Genomic DNA, 18974 nt, shown 5'->3' on the forward strand with positions numbered 1-18974 from the left:
TTCCCCCCAGCAATATTTTGCACTTTTCCGTGTGCAAGTCTTTTACATCCTTTGTCAGATTTATTCTAAGTATTTTATATGTTTGATTCTGTTATAAGTAGTATTTTAAAACTTTGATCTCTGCTTGTTTGTTGAGATAAATTAATCTTTTTGTATGTTGATCTTGTACCCTGCAAACTTGACAAACTCATTTGTTAGTTCCAGTAGCATTTTTGTAGATTCTATCTGGTTTTCTACATAATCATGTTATCTGCAAATAAAGATAGTTTTACTTCTTCCTTTCCATTCTGAATATCTCTTTTCTTTTCGTTGCCCTATTGCACTGGCTAGAACCTTCAGTGCAATGTGAAACAGAAGTAATGAGAGCAGACATCCTTGCCTTTGTCCTGATCCTGGAGAGAAAGTACTTTGTCCTTCACCATTAAATATGATGTTAGGTTTTTTGTCGAAGTCATTTATCAAGTTGAGGAAGTCTCCTTCCATTCCTAGTCTACTGAGGGCTGTTTTTTTCTGTAATCAGGAATGGATGTTAGATTTTTTCATTCTTTTCCAGCATCTATTGCAATGATTATGCGATTTTTCTCTTCTTTTCTTAATTTGTTTATTTATTTTTGGCTGCATTGGGTCTTCATTGCTGCACGCAGCCTTTCTCTAGCTGTGGCGAGCAGGGACTACTCTTCGTTGCAGTATGCAGGCTTCTCCTTGTGGTGGCTTCTCTTGTTGCAGAGCACGGGCTCTAGGTGCACGGGCTTCACTAATTGTGGCACATGGGCTCAGTAGTTGTGGCTCACGGGCTCTAGAGCGTAGGCTCAGTAGTTGTGGTGCACGGGCTTAGTTGCTCCGTGACATGTGGGATCTTCCCCGACCAGGGCTCAAACCCATGTCCCCTGCACTGGCAGGTAGATTCTTAACCCCTGCCCCACCAGAGACGTCCTGATTTTTCTTTTTTAGTGTACTAAGTTGGGTAAATTGATTTTCAAATATTAAACCAACCTTTCCTTCTTGAGATAAACCCCACTTGGTCATGATGTATCATCTTTTTATATATTATTGGATTTGATATGCTAAAATTTTGTTAAGAGTTTTTGCCTCTGTGTTCATGAGAGATTTTGGTCTATAGTTTTCTTGTAATGTCATTGTGTAATCTTGATACGGTGAAAGTTGGCCTTATAAATAGGTTGGGAGGTATTCCCTTCTCTTCAACTTTCTGGTAGAGTTTGTGTAGAATTGGCATTATTTTATTCCTTAAGTGTTCGGTAGAATTTCTCAGTTAAGCCACCTGGACTTGAAGCTCTCTTTGTTGGAAGGTTTTAAACTGCACATCCAATTTCTTTAATATCTTTATTCTTGAATAAACTTTAGTAGCGTATGTCTTTCAAGGAATTTGTCCATTTCATCTTGAATTTATTGGTATAAAGCATTCTATAATATTCTCTTATTATCCTTTTAATATCTATAGTATTTTTCTGTTTTGCATTTTATTTATTTCTACTTTGATCTTTATTGTGTTCTTTCTTCTCTTACTCTGTGATTAATTTGCTCTCGTTTTTCCAGTTTAAGGTGGAAGTTGAGGAAGCTGAGTACAGCGTTAGCAATATCCCATATGTTGACATATTATGTTTTCAGTTTCAGTGAGTTCAAAATAGTTTCTGATTTCCCTTTTGATTTCTTCTTTGACCACAAAGTTACTCAGAAGTGTGTTGTTTAGTTTCCAAAGATCTGGAGATTTTTCAGATTTGTTAATTTCTAATTTAATTCCATTGTGCTCAGAGACATATATCGAATGACTAAAATCCTTTAAAAATTTTTTTTAATTTTTTTTTTTTAATTTATTTTTTTGCTGCGTTGGGTCTTTGTTGCTTCCCATGGGCTTTCTCTAGTTGTGGCGAGCAGGTGTTACTCTTTGTTGCGCTGCACCGGCTTCTCATTGGATGGCTTCTCTCGTTGCAGAGCACAGGCGCTAGGTGCGTGGGCTTCAGTAGTTGTGGCACACAGGCTCTAGAGTGCAGGCTCAGTAGCTGTGGCGTACGGGCTTAGTTGCTCCGCGGCATGTGGGATCTTCCTGGACCAGGGATCGAACCTGTGTCCCCTGCATTGGCAGGCAGATTCTTAACCACTGAACCACCAGGGAAGTCCCAATTCCAGTATTCTTAATCTTTTGTGTAGATCCATATTCCAATCTGGTGTCATTTTGCTTCTGCTTAAAAATACTTCTTTTAACATTTCTTATAGTGAAAGTCTGCTAGTAATGAATTCTTTCAGCTTTTGTATGTCTGAGATAGTCTTTATTTTGCTTTTGTTTTGACAGATCTGGGTATAGAATTCTAGTTTGATAGAATTCAATTCACTACTTTAAAGATGTTATTCCACTGAGTTCTCGTTTACATTGTTTCCAACAAGAATTCTGCTATCATTGTTATCTTTGTTCCTCTGTATGTAGTGTATAGTTTTTTCCTCTGTCTGCTTTTAAATTTTTCTCTTTATTGCTGGTTTTGAGCAATTTGACTATTTTTTTGTGCCTTGGTGTAGTTTTGTCCATGTTTCTTATGCTTAAAGTTCATTGATCTTCTTGACTTTGTGAGTTTATAGTGTTTACCATTTTGGGAAAATTTTGGCTATTATTTCTTCAAATTTTTATTTTCTCCTCTCCTTCATGGACTCTAGGTACACATGTATCAGGCCACTTGAAGTTGTTGCACGACTCACTGATGCTCTATTCATTTTCGTTGTTGTTTTGTTTTGTTACTCTTTTTGTTTCATTTTGGATCGTTTCTATTACTATGCCTTAATGTTCACTGACCCTTTCTTCTGCAGTGTCTAATCTGCCATTAACCTCGTTCAATGTCTTTTTCATTTAGACATTGTTTTTAATCTCTAGAAGCTCAATTTGAGTCTGTTTTACATTTTCCATGCCTGTACTTAACATTTTCAGGGTTTAGTCTGGGTTTTTTAACATATGAAATACAGTTATAATAACTTTTCTTCATGTATAATAACTTTTTAAATGTTCTTTTCTGCCAATTCTAACATCTGTATAGATGATGGGTTAGTTTTGATTGATTGCCTTTTCTCCTCAGTATGGGTCACATTTTCCTACTTCTTTGCATGCTTGGCAATTTTTCATATGATCCCAGATATTGTGAGTTTTAGTTTATTGTGTGCTATATATATTTATATTCCTGTAAAATGCTTGGGCTTTGTTTTGGGTGAAATTAAGTTACTCAGAACAATTTTATTCTTTTAGGTCTAGCTTTTAAGATTCGTTGGGTAGGAGTCCAAGTAGCCTGTAGTCTGGAGCTCGTTATTTGCACCTACTGAGACAAGTCCTTTCTGAGTATCATGAGGTTTTCCAGTCTGACTTGTAGGAACAGGTACTATTCCTACAACCCTGTGTGATATCCAGTTATTCTTATTATTAATCCTTTCATGTGGTTCTTTTCCTGGCATCAAGGAATTCCTCACACAAATGTACTGACCAATACTTTGTTGAATTCTCAAGAGATCCCTCTGCATATCTCCAGAGGTCTTTGTCTGTGCACTTCTTTTCTCTCTGATACTCTGCTTTGTGAACTCTAGTTACCTTGGTTTTCCCAGACTCTCAGCTCCATTTCCTCAGTCAGGGAGTCCACCAGTCTCTGCCTGGACTTCTCTTCCCTGTACCGTGACCTGGAAACTCTCTCAGAGAAGTAAGTTAGGGCAATTATAGGGATCACTTCATTTATTTCCCATCTTCTGGGGATCAATGAACTTTATTGCGTGAGGTCCAGTTTCTTGAAAACTGTTGTTTCATATGTTCTGTCTGATATTTTCATTGTTTCAGGTGGGAGGTTAAATTGGACCTTGTTGGGGCTTCCCTGGTGGCGCAGTGGTTGAGAATCTGCCTGCCAATGCAGGGGACACAGGTTCGAGCCCTGGTCTGGGAAGATCCCACATGCCGCGGAGCAACTAGGCCCGTGAGCCACAACTACTGAGCTTGCACATCTGGAGCCTGTGCTCCGCAACAAGAGAGGCCGCGATAGTGAGAGGCCCACGCACCACAATGAAGAGTGGCCCCCGCTTGCCACAACTAGAGAAAGCCCTAAAAAAAAAAAAAAAAAAAAAAAAAATTTGGACCTTGTTACTTCATCTTGGCCAGAAGCCAATAACATTCTTTAAGTCTGTTTTGTTTTGATACAGGGTCCAATTAAAGATTAGGCATTGCATGTCGTGTCTTTGTTTCCTTTAATCTAGAATATTTCCCTCGTTTTTTTTTTTTTTTTTTTTTTGGTCTTTTATGACATTGGCATTTTTGAAGAGTCTGAGCCAGTTGTCTTGTAAGTTGCCCCACAATCTGGATTTGTCTGTTTCCTCATTAGATTCAAAGTAAACATTTTGGGAAAGAATACTATATAGGTGATGTATTCTTCATACTTCAGCGCTTCAGGTGGCCCAGTGCTAAGTTTGATCACTTGACTAAGGTGGTATCTTCCATATCTCTCCATTGTAAAGTTATTTTTCCCCTTGGTAATTGATAAATAATATGTGGGGTGATAGTTTGGGATCAGTGAAGATCCTACTTTCAAACAACTCTTCACCCAACTGTGCATCAGTGATAATCCTTGTCTGAATCGATTATTACATTGATAGTTGCAAAATGACACTTTCCTAATTCTGTCATTCCTTTTGCATTTATTAGCTGACATTATTCTATAAAGAAGAGCTCCCCCACTTTTCATTTTGAGTATCATTATGAACTCATGTGCTTTTTTAAAAATTAACTATGTTATACCTTATTATAATGATAATGTTATTCTTTGGAATGTTCCTTTTGTCCAGATTTGGCCAATGCGATCTCTGTTATTGTTTAACCACATGATGCTTTTTTTTTTTTTATAAGTTTATTTATTTATTTAGGCTGTGTTGGGTCTTCGTTTCTGTGCAAGGGCTTACTCTAATTGCGGCAAGCGGGGGCCACTCTTCATCGCGGTGCGCGGGCCTCTCACTGTCGCGGCCTCTACCGTTGTGGAGCACAGGCTCCAGACGCGCAGGCTCAGTAGTTGTGGCTCACGGGCCCAGTTGCTCCGTGGCATGTGGGATCTTCCCAGACCAGGGCTCGAACCCGTGTCCCCTGCATTAGCAGGCAGATTCTCAACCACTGCGCCACCAGGGAAGCCCACATGATGCTTTTTTATTACTAGAATAATTTGTAATATATTACTACTCACAAATAGGAACTGAGAAAGGGACTCCAGAAGGTGCGGTCTTATTCAGACTCTTCTTAGAAGTCTGCCTTCTTCCTGTGTACTCTCAACCCAAAGTGAGGCTTTTGGGTGGGAAGGAGATACTTCTGAATTAAACTACAGATCAATGTCACCCAATTCTAATCCCTATTCCCTTTTTGCTAGACATACCATGCCTACTGCCATCCTAATCCTTCTGTTGGGCACCTCTCTCCTCCTCTATATTTATTTACAACAGTCAAGAGCAGCAGTTGGCCAACCAGCCCTTATCCAGTTGTCCAGCCCATATGCCTCAAGAACTCCTTTTTGCACTGGTCTGTGGTGGTCTTGGCCTACCTCTTCTACCTACTCAAGTAACTCTTTTACCACGAATTTAATTACCTGTGTTTCCATTTATAGGATCTTACCTAGCCGTATGGCCTGCTGCCTCTGCCAATTTAAAACTACTATTGAGGTTGTCTGTCAGACAGTCAAGCTGCGTTGTGACAGTGAATGCCTGACAGACGTCACACGTTGCGGTGAGTCTCAATTGCGGGATAATAAATTTTTAATTTTTAATTTAATTTTTTAATTTTTTAATTTTTATTTTTAATCAATGATAAATTTTAAAATTAATGATGTAATTGTATTATTTTAATTCATTCATTCAGAGCTCCAGCTTCCTAAGTTTCTCAGAAGTACCCCTTGCTAAAAATCAGATTCTTGATTACATTATTAAGCTAATAATGGCTGGGTTACATTGTTAGCTTAATAATGTAAATGATCCGCATACATAAAGGAACAAGAGAAAGGAATGGAAGGGGGAAGGGAATTAACATTAATGGCCACATATCCTATGCTGTGCTCTCTGCAAACGAGAACTTATTCATATAGTGCATCACAGTTTGTAAACTGATTTTATATACATTAGGTCTCAAGTACCCTTTGTCTTATAGGACAGATACAAATATATTTTTGTTTATTTTGTTTGTTTCTGCAATTTTATACAGAGTACAAGAGATGCTGTTTTATGTCCTATTTGGAGCCTGAGAGTTTCTGGTTCCATAACCAGAAGCTGCTACCTAGCCCTTCTAATGGCTGGGAGAGCTAGTTTATTCTTAGACTGTCCAGCTCTGAACTTGCTCTGAATCTCAAGCTTTTCTATCCACAAAACACTCAGGGGCTTTCAACCATTTTTCTGTATATTAGATTTATTGGCACTAACTTGATGACTTCCAAAATGTGCTATCATGCCCAGGTAGCTTGAATACAGGTCTCTTTCAGTGATCGAGAGCACCTCATAAATAATAACACTTTGCTACTTGTATAAAGACAATATTGCTGATTTTTCAACACAATTTTATTTATTTTTTTGGCCGTGCCACACAGCTTGTGGGATCTTAGTTCCCCAAGCAGGGATTGAAGCCGGGCCACAGCAGGGAAAGTGCCGGGTCCTAACCACTAGACCACCAGGGAACTCCCCCAAACAATTTTTTTTACTAATTATATTACTCCCTTCTCCCCCAGAAGTGGGCAGTAAAGGCATTTTTAATCTCCTTTTACAGGTGAGGAAAAACAAGATCAGAGGTGTAAGTGCTATGACCCTAGTGCCCCGATCTCCTGTCCCCAGTTTGGGGCTCTCTGCAAGCCCATGCTCCTCCTTTCTCATGACCCTTCCCTCCTCCTTGACCCTCACCAAAAATACTTTTAATCCTTTTGGAAGAGAAGCCCAGCTACACAATGGTACACATTACCTTCACACAGTCAGAAGCTTTGGATGGTTCCCCAAGTATAGCTGGAAATATTAGAAGGAAAATGAAATGAAAGCAAAGTAGCCATCTGACAGAAGTTGCTTTTTCCCTTCTGCATTTTACGACCTCAAGTTTATTATTCCACTGATTTGTTGAACGTTCCACATTGGCATACAGTCTGGCAAATCTCTTAACTTATAGCCCAGATCCCTGCCCAAATTTTAGCAAAGAGCCAGGGCGGATATAGTGTTTTTTTCTGTATAGAGCCTTCTGTTACAGGGGCTGGGGTATATGGAAGCAGGGACTGAGCAAAGGACTCGGTGGGTGGGTGGAGAAGGACATGTCCAGATGACGACCTGTTAGCAGCGGTTGTTGTCGTGGTCATCTGTGACAGTAGCAAGAACTCAAGCACACTGAAGAGGTGGAGAGAGGAAGCCTCACACGCCTCTGCCTCTCAGGCAGGACAGGATGGGGTATGTGAATGTGAGGAGTCACAGTAGATCTGCGGAGAGTCCAGCTGAGTAGGGGAGTATTTGTCTTCCAGCCTTGGCTCTTCTTGAGTACTGGCCCCTGGGAACCAGTGGAGTAATCCTGAATATAGTTACTATATTTCACACTACAGAATTTTCTGAGTAGATAGCCACTTTTTCAGGAGATATCTTTTTCACATTTTGTTGTTGCCAGTCATAGGCTTAAGTGTGGGCTTCTTTTTCTCCTAAGTGGCACTCAGACGTTGACTGATTCCTAATTCATTTGGCTGTGGACTGACAAAAATCTGTCCCATCAGTCTTCAATGATCAAAAACAGTCTCTTCTTTTTTGACAGACGAAGAAACATCTCTTGGGAATGCAGAAGGATCGTTGATGAAGGTGTTACAAGCCCGGAAGAAGAACAACAGCACCGAGCTGATTATTGAGCCAGAGAGGGCATCCTCAGATAAAAGTGCTGTCAGCTTGTCAGGCTTCATGAATGAGCAGCTGGACTTTAAAAATGAAAGTGATATTATCAGTGCACGAAGTTACATACTGCCTTACATCTCAGAGGGAAATCTAGGAGATGTGGAATCAACATTATTACCATTCCTTCAACTTCTTTTTTCAAATACACAAGATGGAGATATGCTCCTGGGCCTTTTGAAAAACAATACAAGGAGCCCTTCTGTTAAACCTGTACGCAAGAATTCAACTAATAAAAATAAATTGAGGAAACTCCATTTTCTGGAAAATGTGTTAGATGCAGAAACTCAAGAAAAATTTGATGAGGTTAAAAAGGAGGAAAAACCTGCCACGCGTACGCGTTCCAACCTTTTAAGTGCCATGTTTAAACGCTACCTCTATCTAAAGAAATTGGAAACTCCCCAACCACAGAAAGACAGCCCAGCAAAGACTGAGAGTACCGAGGAAAAGCTGCTGAGAGTGAACAGGGTCCTCAAGGGCCCAAGGGGCCTACAGAAAATGCACCTCCAAGCAGTGGGAGATGAGAGCGTCAGGAGGAAACAGAATGCCCAGCCATCTGTGGCGAGCACTGCCGAAGAAAGAAGGCTCAGGAGGCCATCCCCAGGAAAGCTGAAACAGCTTCTCATGGTGCAGAGGCCCAGGAAGCTGGTGGGAAAGTCCTCCAATGCGGAGTCTTCATTTATCAAAGAACACAAGGCAGCAGGCTCCTCTACCCTGAAACAGTACTTCAAGGTCAGGCCGTCTGCCTCCATCCCTCCAAAATCCCCATCTGAGGTTAAAAGCAAATCAAAAGACTTATCCAACACTATACTTGTTTTAGAGGATGCCAAGGCTAGAGTTAGAAATATTAAGGATTTTGAACTAATCTCACATTCTGGGAAAAAATACATCTTCCATAAAATTAGGACTCATCGGGTCCAGAGAAAACCCAAAGGCAAAAGGAGTCGAAAGTTCAGAAAGAAAAGTTCACTCAATAGAATGATGCTTGCAAGCCCGCCGTTCTCTGTAGTGAGGAGTCTCATAAATTCCCCTCCGCGAGAAGCTGTTTCACCTTCAAGAGAAGTGACTTCTCAGGAAAATCCTTTTCCAGAATTATTTTCTCTTTCAGACCCTTCTACAGAAAACACTACTTCAGAAAACAATACTGCACAAAATGTTTCTGAAGAAGTTATTTCCTCAGGAAACTCTACTCTGCCCGGAGGAACCGGCCCTGAAAACACTACCCATAAGGATGTCTCCACTGCACATTCTGCTGTTGCTGCAGACAACAGTATGGCACCTGTTCAACACACCAACGAAACACAGTGGGAGCACCACAACACGGGCACTGAATTATCCTCTAAGCCCACAGGCTTCACTTTCCCAGGGCTCACATCCCCGGGTGATCAAGTTGAAACTCAGCTAAACCAGCAGCTACGGTCCCTCATCCCCAACAATGACGTGCGAAGGCTCATTTCTCGTGTTATCCAGACTTTGATAATAGACTGCTCGGACACCCACGTGCAGCTGGCCTGTGCCAACCTCATCTCTAGAACAGGCCTCCTGATGAAGCTTCTCAGCAAGCAGCAGGAAGTAAAGGTGTCCAAAGCGGAATGGGATACGGGCCAGTGGAAAAGTGACAACTATATCAGTGAGAGCACAGAAGCCCAGAGTGAGCAGAAAGAGCAGGAGTCAAGTGAGGTGAGGAGAACCCCTGAAACATGGGACCTGGACTTTTACTCAGTTTAGGACATGCCATGGACGTGCCCAAGCAGGAATACCACGGGCTCCTAGTCTGTATCTTATCTTCAGCCATGACACTGGCTAAGACAGTGATCTCCCACTTTACTCATTGAGAGAGTGTGCCACTATTCCTAGGGTAGACGAGAAAAGGACATAACGCAAGATAAATAAATTGTAGATAAATAAGTTGTAGAAGAAAATGCTAATGATAAGATTAATAACATTAAATTTGGCTTGTTCTTATAGAAGCTACTCGCCTGAAAGGATTGGGTTTTATAGTAGTTTAAGAATAGTTAGCTATTGTTTAGAATAGGTTTAAGACTAGTTAGCTTTCATCCCTTCTATCTCCTTGTTTGTAAAAAATTGTTATTTATTTTTTTAGCTCACAAAAGAAGTTCCAGGATATGGCTATAACAACAAACTCATCTTGGCAATATCTGTAACTGTAGTAGTGACGATTTTGGTTACACTTCTCTGTCTCATTGAGGTAAGGACAATAATTCATTCAGATTCAGAACCCACAAACTGAGAATCAAAGCCACCTTTCCACCTACTACTACTTGATTCTTCTCTTTAGTCATGAGGACTGAGATACACTTTGTTCTTTTACTGAAAAGTATATTCCCAGGAGTTTTTTTTCTTTTTCTTTTTTTTCTTTTGGCTACATTATGTCTTCATTGCGGTGCGCGGGCTTCTCATTGCGGTGGCTTCTCTTGTTGTGGAGTACGGGCTCTAGGCACGCGGGCTCAGGAGTTGTGGCGCACGGACTTAGTTGCTCCGCAGCATGTGGGACCTTCCCAGACCAGGGATCGAACCCGTGTCCCCTGCACTGGCAGGCGGATTCTTCACCACTGCGCCACCAGGGAAGTCCCCACAGGATTTTGAAAGGAGCTCCACTCCCAAGAGATCTCTTTGGAATTGGATCCACGATAACAAGCCATTGGACTGTTTTGACAAGTTCAGTTTATAAGAAGGCCAGAGTTGACATGATAGTAAAATTTCTTCAACTCAAAAACTATGCTGATTTGATGTACTCACCAGTCACTCTCATTCTACTGTTTATTTCTTTCCTTGTTGGCTGAAGTGGTGAGAGACATACGATCTCCATACTCATGGAGCTATCAGTCACCCTGGGAGGGCTAAAAGGACATGCCTAAAAGATCAAAGTGTGATCTCGTCAATTCCTTAGGCTTACTTAGCAGCTTGCTTCTCCAGTGTATTAGGAATTGTGTAGGTAGGTTCCATTAAAACACTGCAAGTAAAATCCTGCAGCAGGCTACCCTAAAGCATGTCATATTTATAGTAGCCTATTCCTGGAGCTAGCCTGTTTATCTTCTGTTCAGTTACATAATGGTTTATTACTTTTCCCAACAGGCAGTGGCTAACATTAAAAGAGTGATTTTAATAAGCTGGCAATCTTGATTCTACCCTACCAGTCCCACCTGCTTTATTTACCTTTTCTCTTGCTATGGCAGCCCTCCATTGCAGCCAGAGCAGCTCCTCCCTATACGCTGGTTACACCACGTCCGTGCCTGCTGTTGTCTGTGCCTTTGCCCGTCTAAGATTCCCTGATGTTGCTTTGCCTGTGGAAGTCCTATGAACCTCTCAAAAGCCAGCTCAAGTTCAGATATCTTTCTTCATAAAGCCTTCCCTGCATACTCCAGCCCTCCTGATCCTAGTCCTGTGAGGTTTGTCACCATTTCTTAGGGGCCATAGCAAAGCAGTCCCCTCCCCTCAGAGTTCACAAAAGTGGGAAGCAGTTTTTTAAAAGGCAGCCCCCCAAGAGAGAAACAGCAGGGTTAGCACATCATGGCGCTGAGCAGAGATGTGTAAGGACCAATGGCTTCCTGGCCTATCAGACTTGAATAAAACCTGACATGATGTACTAACTTCTAAAGAGAAATGTGTCTATCTGCAGGAGGGTTGGTCAGTAGTGAAAGCATAGAAAAGGTGAGGAGAGACCAACATGGGCAGCGCCCGTCCTCACATTGCCCGAGAGTAGAGATGGCACCTTAGGCAGCAGAACTGAAGAGTCAGGCCCGCTAGCCAGGCTGTGCCTGTTGAGGAGATGGATGGATCCAGCTGCCTCAGGCCTTCCCATTAAATTCTGGATTCACCTGATTCCTTTTCTAATTCTGTTGTCACCAAGTAGCCTTCGATTGTGTGATTGTGCTTTAGTGTGCCACGGAGGCCTGTCTCCACAGAAGGTAATTCTCTGATTGTGTAGACACGGATGCCCTGTGTGTAGAACAGATGTATTTCTCCTTGTCAAGTAATAATTTGGCATTCTGATTTTTGATCAATCCTGTGATATTGATAAAGTGAGACTGCCACAACAGGAAGACGCGAGTTGTCTCTTGGTGAGGAAGAGTATGATTTCTGAGCCTAGGAGGCTGGGGACTAGCATGGGGTCAGCTTGCTAGTCATTGGCCATTGCCCAGACTGTCCCCTCTACATCTCCAGGTGGCATGTGGCCTTTTGCTTTTTTAGAATTTCTGTAAAGTCCCCTTTTTATTGTTTCTAACTTCTCTAGAGTTTAACCTTACATTTGTTTTGTTTTGTTTTGTTTTGTTTTGTTTTGGCCTGTGGGATCTTAGTTCCCCAAGTAAGGATTGAATTTGTACCCTAGGCAGCGAAAGCGAGGAGTCCTAACCGTTATTTCCTCTCCCCACTTATATGATAAGCTCTTAGAGGACAGGGGCCATGCAGTGTTCTTCCTATGGTAGACACTAATGGTGTTCAACAGAAGAGAGATGAGGCGTTATGTCAATTCCACAGTGAGGAATCATGCAACCGAATATTTATTTGAAGTAGCATCGAGTCCAGCAATAGACCCATGTGTTCTTAAGACTTCTGAAATGTCATGTTTTAATATTCCAAACAGTGGGGGAAAATGAATAAATGGTGATAGACTAGCTGCCTAACTATTTGGGGGGTAAAGAATAGCAGATCCCCCTTTTTCATCTTAAATAAACATATTTCCATAAATGTGAAAAAAGACCACATAAAGGTATTAGAAGGAAATAAAAGCAGTATTTTTATAATCTTCAGAGCCTGATGCCACAAGCAGAGCCTTTGATATAGTCCACCATCTTGTCTGTGACACCAGCTTAGCACTGATTCATGCCAAGCGTAAGATGAAGAGTTTTCCATATATTGTCTGATTTAATGCCCACAGTTCTGTGAGGCTGATATTACTATCCCTCCTTCATAGATGAAGGAGATCAATGTAAGGCCCCAGTGGCCAAACCAAAAGCAGAAGCCAGTTTCACCCGACTGCAAAGCTTGTGCTCCCTACTTCACTCTTTTGTCTTGTCTCCTTAGAGACAAAAACACTGGAAAGATTCGAAACACTGAAATTCAATGAAAACCAGTATTTCTTTACTATAAAGAGTTTTTTGTTTGTTTGTTTGTTTGGGGGTGGCGGGGTTTGGCCGTGCTGTGCAGCTTGCGGGATCTTAGTTCCCTGACCAGGGATTGAACCTCAGGCCACAGCAGTGAAAGCGCCAAGCCCTAACCACTGGACCACCAGGGAACTCCCAAGAGTTTTATAAGTCAACAAGAAGAAGACAAACAGTCCAGGGGAAAGGGGGGCAAGGGCTGTGCAGAGTAGGAGGTGTGTTGACAGTCTGCCACCATATCTGCCCGTCCTCTCCTCATGGCTCATGTGGGGTGGCTTTTGTTAGCCAGGCCTTTGTCACCTCATGACGTAAAAATAATCTCTAATATTTTCTTCAAGTACTTTTGTAATCTGTCTAGAATTTGTTGTATTTGTTTTTTAGTGTGGTTGAGGCAGGGGATCTAACTTCCCCCCCCCCCCCCACATGAAGATCTAATTGTTTTCAAATCTTTCACTGAATGGTTTATTCTTTCTTCCCTGGTCTCATGTACTATCTTCATCTGGACTCTATTCTGTGATCCAGTTATCTTGTCCTGTACCAGTACCAATATCACACTGCTTAATTCCAGTTGCTCTATAACATATTTTATATCAGGTAGGGCAAGGTCCTACTCTTTGACCTTCTTTTCCATACATTTCATAACTATTCTTACACATATTCTCTACCAAATGTCGGCTGGCCAGGTTTTATTTAAAAATTATTTTGGATATAAATGGATTGCATTGAATTTGTAGGTTAATTTGATGAGAATTGACCTCTTTACAACATTCTAGGAGGATGGTATCTCATGCCATGTAGTACTTCTTCTTAATGTCCTTCAGAAAAGTTTTAATATTTTCATCACTTAGGTCTTACAAATTTTTGGTTAAGTTTATTCCTAGGTACTTTATGCATTTTTATTGATATAGTGAACGGGATGTTTCTTCTGTTTTTTAGTGATTATTTGTGTTATATGGGAAAGCTGTTGAGGCTTATATGTTGATCTCTTGATTTTGTATGTAGCCATCTTACTCATGTTACTTCCAATAAAATTTCGGTTGATTCTTTTGGTCTTTTTAGGTCCCTCATTTCATATGCAAATGTGTTTGTCTCTTCCTTTCCAAGACTTCGTTTTTCTTTTCGTACTGATTAAGACCTCCTCCACATTGATCGATAGTAGCAGTAATGATGGGCATCCTACTCTTGTTGTTGATTTTAAAACAAGGCTTAGGTTTCTGCTAGATACTTTTATTTTCTTTTCCTACTTCTAAGAGTTTTTATTAGGAACGATCTGTTGAACGTTATCTAAAACAGTCAATAAAATATATCGCCAGCTGCATGCAAGACCCTAAGTTAGGTACTGTGGAAGAGGCAAAGGATTATTAAACAGGGTAGAATTCCTTTCCTTCAAAAAGTTATCATCTCACTGGGTAGATAAGACTTAAAGTAAAAAGGAATGAATAAGGATTTGGAAATAGTTGTAATGGATAATCATGATCATGTTTTCTTTCAAAACAGATTTATTCTCATCGAATTGCAAAAGGGGAAGATAAGAAAAGAAGCAGAAGGTAAATATTGGTCTTTTAAAGCAGAATTTTACAACTAGAGGAGAACTTAGAACTCACCTATTTCAATTTCCTCACCAAAGGCAGGAAGAATGTTTAATTACCCTAATGGTTTACCCTAATGTATTGATCAGCAGAATTAGCTCCCCAGCCCAAGCTGAGTTAGAACAGGACTGGCACAGATTCATCTGCTTTCACTAGTCCTTTAAGGAAAGAGGGTGGACGGGGAGAGGTTTTGGTTGCACCTGTTCCTGCTGGCCTGGTGCCTGGTTCCTAGGCATCAGGCCAGGCCAGAGGCCTTCTAGGAGGCTCTGGGGTAGGGAGGGCCACATGGTTGGGGATTTAGGGGCTGGCCTCACTCAAAGCTGACGAAAGGTAGCACATATGAGTCCCTTCTGTAAAGTGGCAAGAAAACTTCCCTTCTCGCCCTACTGTTTTTCAGGCCCCTACTCTATTCCCTTTATCCAAACCTCATAGAACTTTAACCGGGAGAAACTTTAGACAGTAGTTTGTCTCTTCCTTTTATAATAAGGAAATGGAGAAAGAGAAAGGGAAAGTATCTTGCCCCATGGTCACACTGCTAGTGATTATCAAAAAGAAGAGGGTCCCTTTCCACTGAGGACTTCTCTACTGATCACACTGTGCTTGGGCTGTGAGCTCCGTTTTATGTCACAATTCAGTATACACATACTATATGGGCATAAGTAGTTTCTGAAACAAACTTATTGTGCACTCTGATTTTTTTCTATTCTATTTGTATTCAAAAAGAGTATTTCGTGTTTCCCTGCTGGTCATGGCCTTTAAACTGATTTCACAATTCACTGACACCTCAGTGACAGCCTGCAGTATGAAAGTCAGAGAGCTATAGATAACTTTGCTAGTTGGGTTCAGGTGTTTACTTGGTGTGATTCAACTTATAGGATAGGATAGAGCAGCCAGGAAAATAAAAGCACCTTCTCCCCACAGCCACACCCCCAGCAAATGCTGCATGTGCGACTAAGTCCGAAGCGGACTGGTGTGAAGCGCATCTAGAGAGTAACGTGTTTCTGCCCAGCGCCGCTGTGCAGTGTTTTCACTGCACGAGGGCACTTGGCCAAGGGCCAAGAAAGGTGAACGGGGCTGAAAATCCTGCCTATACTCCATGCTAAGCCACATGCAAAGGTCTCCCCAGAGACACGGGGCGGGGGCCATTTTGGACAGACACAGAGAACTTCTGGAAGGCCAGCATGCATGGAATGATTTTCAAGATCCCGGGTCTGTGGTGATTTTGCTCATTGTGATTATGGACTGAGGTACCCATTTAGTCCTAATAAGACCAGAGAGAACACATTGTGAGAGAGATGAAAAATGACACGTAACACTAACTGTGTGTGTTTTCCTCCAAGGGGCTTTTTTCGATTTCTGCTGCGTCAGAGAAGCTCAGGGGAAAGTGAGAGTCAGGTAAATTTGAAGGGGACATAGTACTGTGGCCAGAGAAAGCAGGGGAGATGCTGAATTAATATTTCCCTTTCTGTGTTCCAGGAGGGCTTTTTCGGGAGAAGGCGGCCACTTTGGCTTAGGGATATGTATAGGCCTCTCAACGCCACACGCAAGGAAAACATGGCACAAAAGCTACACGACAGGGAGTCTTCTGATGAGGATGAGATGTACTTCTATAAGGATGTACCGTAAATGGTAGGGGACAATTTAAAATTCTCATCTAAAATGAGGAAATAATGAAAACTATCATTGTTCCTTTCAAAAGTAAAAGTCTTGGCATTATTCTTCTTACCCCAGGGAAGTCATCAAAGCCCCAGCAGAGAAGCTTCTGGCTGCATATTGGATTGATGAAGAGGCGGGTGAGGAAAGTGAGACCGCACACGAGACAGCCACAGAGTGAACCCTGTTCTGCCTCAAGCCACCTGCAAATTTTGTTTTTTAATATCGGCTTCTCAGCATTGCTTGTAAAATACTTCTTTTTCTTATATTAAAGTGTATAAATTCATAACCAAGTCTAACCAGGTGGTAAGGAATTAAAATGTAAATAGTTGAATATTTATATACCAATAACAGGGGCCTGCAAGAAGAAGCAGAGCTGAAACTAGAATCCCTCATGGTAGCCAGTACTTCCACAAGAGGAAACGTGGGCAAAGGAGGGTGAGTAGAAGGATGAAGAGGGGCTTCCCTCCCTTGTTTCCCCAGTATCATCAGTCCCTGGGAACTGGAAAACATACCATCCTCAAGGGGCATAGATGAGTAAATCAAATAGCAATTTATTCTGGTGCTCTCTCTCCTGGTTCATCAAGTACCAGTTATTTACAACATGCCCGACCTCCTGCCCATAGTGGATCATCTACTTCTGGCCCCTCTCGTACGGTCATTGGGGTTGCCAGAATATTTGGATCACTGGGCCTCCCTCCACTGTGGAGCCAAGGCCTGACTTTTCTCCCAACTTCTCAAACTCATGTACAGATGTGTACCCTGTGTACCAAGGTAGGGGGTTCTCCACCATTTCAAGCTGGTGGAAAATTCCCATTGGGTTGTTTTTTTTCTTTAAAAAAAAATCCCAACCGTTGGATAACTAGCAGGGAGGTGCCAGAAAGACAGGGGAAAGAAGAATGTGTGAGAGCAGCCATTGCCCAAGACGGCCCTCCTCAGGCCCTGGCCTCTCCTGACCCCACTGCGGGTCAGTTGTGTGCTGCTCGGCTCCCTCCAGCTCAGCCCAGCACCAAACCTACCCACCTCCTGCCTCCCCCAGCACAGGCCCAGGGCTGCATGATTCCAAGTGATTATATAGTGACAGTGCCACCTGTGGAAGGTGCAAAGGCTCTTCCACTCCTGCCAAGAAAGTCACTAATCGCATTTCTTAAGTCAGTGAGAGTTAAATACATTAATGAGTAAAAGAAATTCTGAATGAACAAGATTTGATAATCTACCAAAATGACCACAGGTGGTGCTGGTGGTTTAGTCATATGAGGTGAAGAACGGTGCAAGCCATGGGGTGATAGCACACGGTCCCCCAGAGGATCAGTGGGCCTGGGAGATAGCCCAGCAGGTTCTGCCGGTTGGGTGGGGCTCCAAGCAAAGTGAACGGCCCATCAGTTCTTCTGAGTTATGAGTTTGCTGATGCTGCATGAGAGACATCTGTTCTCTCAGTGCCTGCCCAAGTCACCTCCCAAAGGTTCTTACTGAGAATGAAAAACAAGTGTTTTTCTCTGGGCGGTGACTTCGGTGAGCCAACAAGTATTTACTGTGTTTAAGGCGCATGACTAATACTACTAACAATAGGAAGCAGCAGCAGCTAACATTTACCACTTGCTTGCTTGGTGCCAAGCCCTGGGTTAGGCGTCTTATGCTCTTATTTAGCCCAACAGTCCGTGGAAGCATATCTTGTTATCCTCGTTTGACAGATAGGAAACAGGGTTTAAAGAATGCAGGTAACCTGCTCAAGGGCCCAAGGCCCCACGTCCAAAAGTGTGAGTTAAGGTTGGAGCCCAGAACTGTTAGACTGCAACAGGGATGCAGAGAAGTATAAGCTGTGTTTGCCACCAAAGAGTTGATAACAATGATAACAATGAGGAGAAGGAGGCAGCTGCTGTTTATTGAGCACCTGCTATGGACCAGGTACAGTACTAGGCACTTTGGTTACACTATTAGGTCACAAGAGCAGAAAGTCCCCATGCCCGCTCAAACTCTGTAATGAGTGGGGGTCTGATTTCAATAAGAGAGGTGGTCACAAAGACAGGGAGCTGACGAGAAACCAAGGGTAGAGATCCTTGTACTACTGGGCTTCCCAAAGTGTGGCCCAGGATTCCAGGTAGCTCCAGGTTCCTAGTTTGGGATATTTCCATTACTTCAAAGTTGGTACATAAATGAGGCTTAGAGAATATTTTTTGCATCATACTACCTCAGATTTGCACATTTTTTTAATTAGTCTCAAATGCTACCCTACCATATTTCTAAGTTAAAATTCCCAAGAGTAAGATTCTGCTTGGCCCAGCTTGACCGAGATTGGGCAGTGTTTTTGCCAGAGCCAGAGACTTCACCCGGCCAGCCTGTGAGTGAGCCGTCTCTCCTTGGATCAGGGACTCATCCCTGGCTGTGGCCCAGAAGCAGGAGGGGTGCCCAGGGTCAGGTGGTACCAAACATGGCCGCCTGGGGCTGCCTCTGTCACCATCTTATGGTGGACAAACTAGCTCAGAGCCGAACTCCTTACTGAGACCTGAGAGATAGAAGGGGAGAGGGAGATACAAGGCCAACAGCTACTAAATGAATGCAAATTCTGATTCCGATGAAATCTGTCAGAGAAGTTAGCCACTTTTTAAAAGATAATGAAATGAGACAATATATGATTAGGGCAAAAATGATACAGAGAAGAAAACTGTAGGATTCAGAGGAGGGAAGGTTAGGAAGCTAGGGAGGG

General features: G+C 42.2%; 1 protein-coding gene across 10 annotated transcripts in view; it reads left to right on the plus strand.

The window, feature by feature from the left end:
- LOC132355698 (leucine-rich repeat-containing protein 37A-like) overlaps window positions 1–16569 on the plus strand; it is a 44566-nt gene extending 27997 nt beyond the window's left edge. For 8 of the 10 annotated variants that reach the window (XM_059908192.1, XM_059908194.1, XM_059908187.1 and 5 more), the window contains 7 exons: window positions 5619–5737; window positions 7775–9585; window positions 10010–10114; window positions 14526–14575; window positions 15958–16012; window positions 16094–16246; window positions 16349–16569. In XM_059908192.1, the coding sequence (XP_059764175.1) occupies window positions 5619–5737; window positions 7775–9585; window positions 10010–10114; window positions 14526–14575; window positions 15958–16012; window positions 16094–16243 (2290 nt within the window). In that variant the 3' untranslated portion in view covers window positions 16244–16246; window positions 16349–16569. Of the gene's footprint in view, window positions 1–5618; window positions 5738–7774; window positions 9586–10009; window positions 10115–14525; window positions 14576–15957; window positions 16013–16093; window positions 16247–16316 lie in introns of all 10 variants that reach the window. The other 2 variants (XM_059908188.1, XM_059908196.1) reach the window with 2 other exon arrangements.
- Window positions 16570–18974: the final 2405 nt, after the last annotated feature.

Source organism: Balaenoptera ricei, chromosome 20, assembly GCF_028023285.1.
Source record: "Balaenoptera ricei isolate mBalRic1 chromosome 20, mBalRic1.hap2, whole genome shotgun sequence".
Lineage (NCBI taxonomy): Eukaryota > Metazoa > Chordata > Mammalia > Artiodactyla > Balaenopteridae > Balaenoptera > Balaenoptera ricei.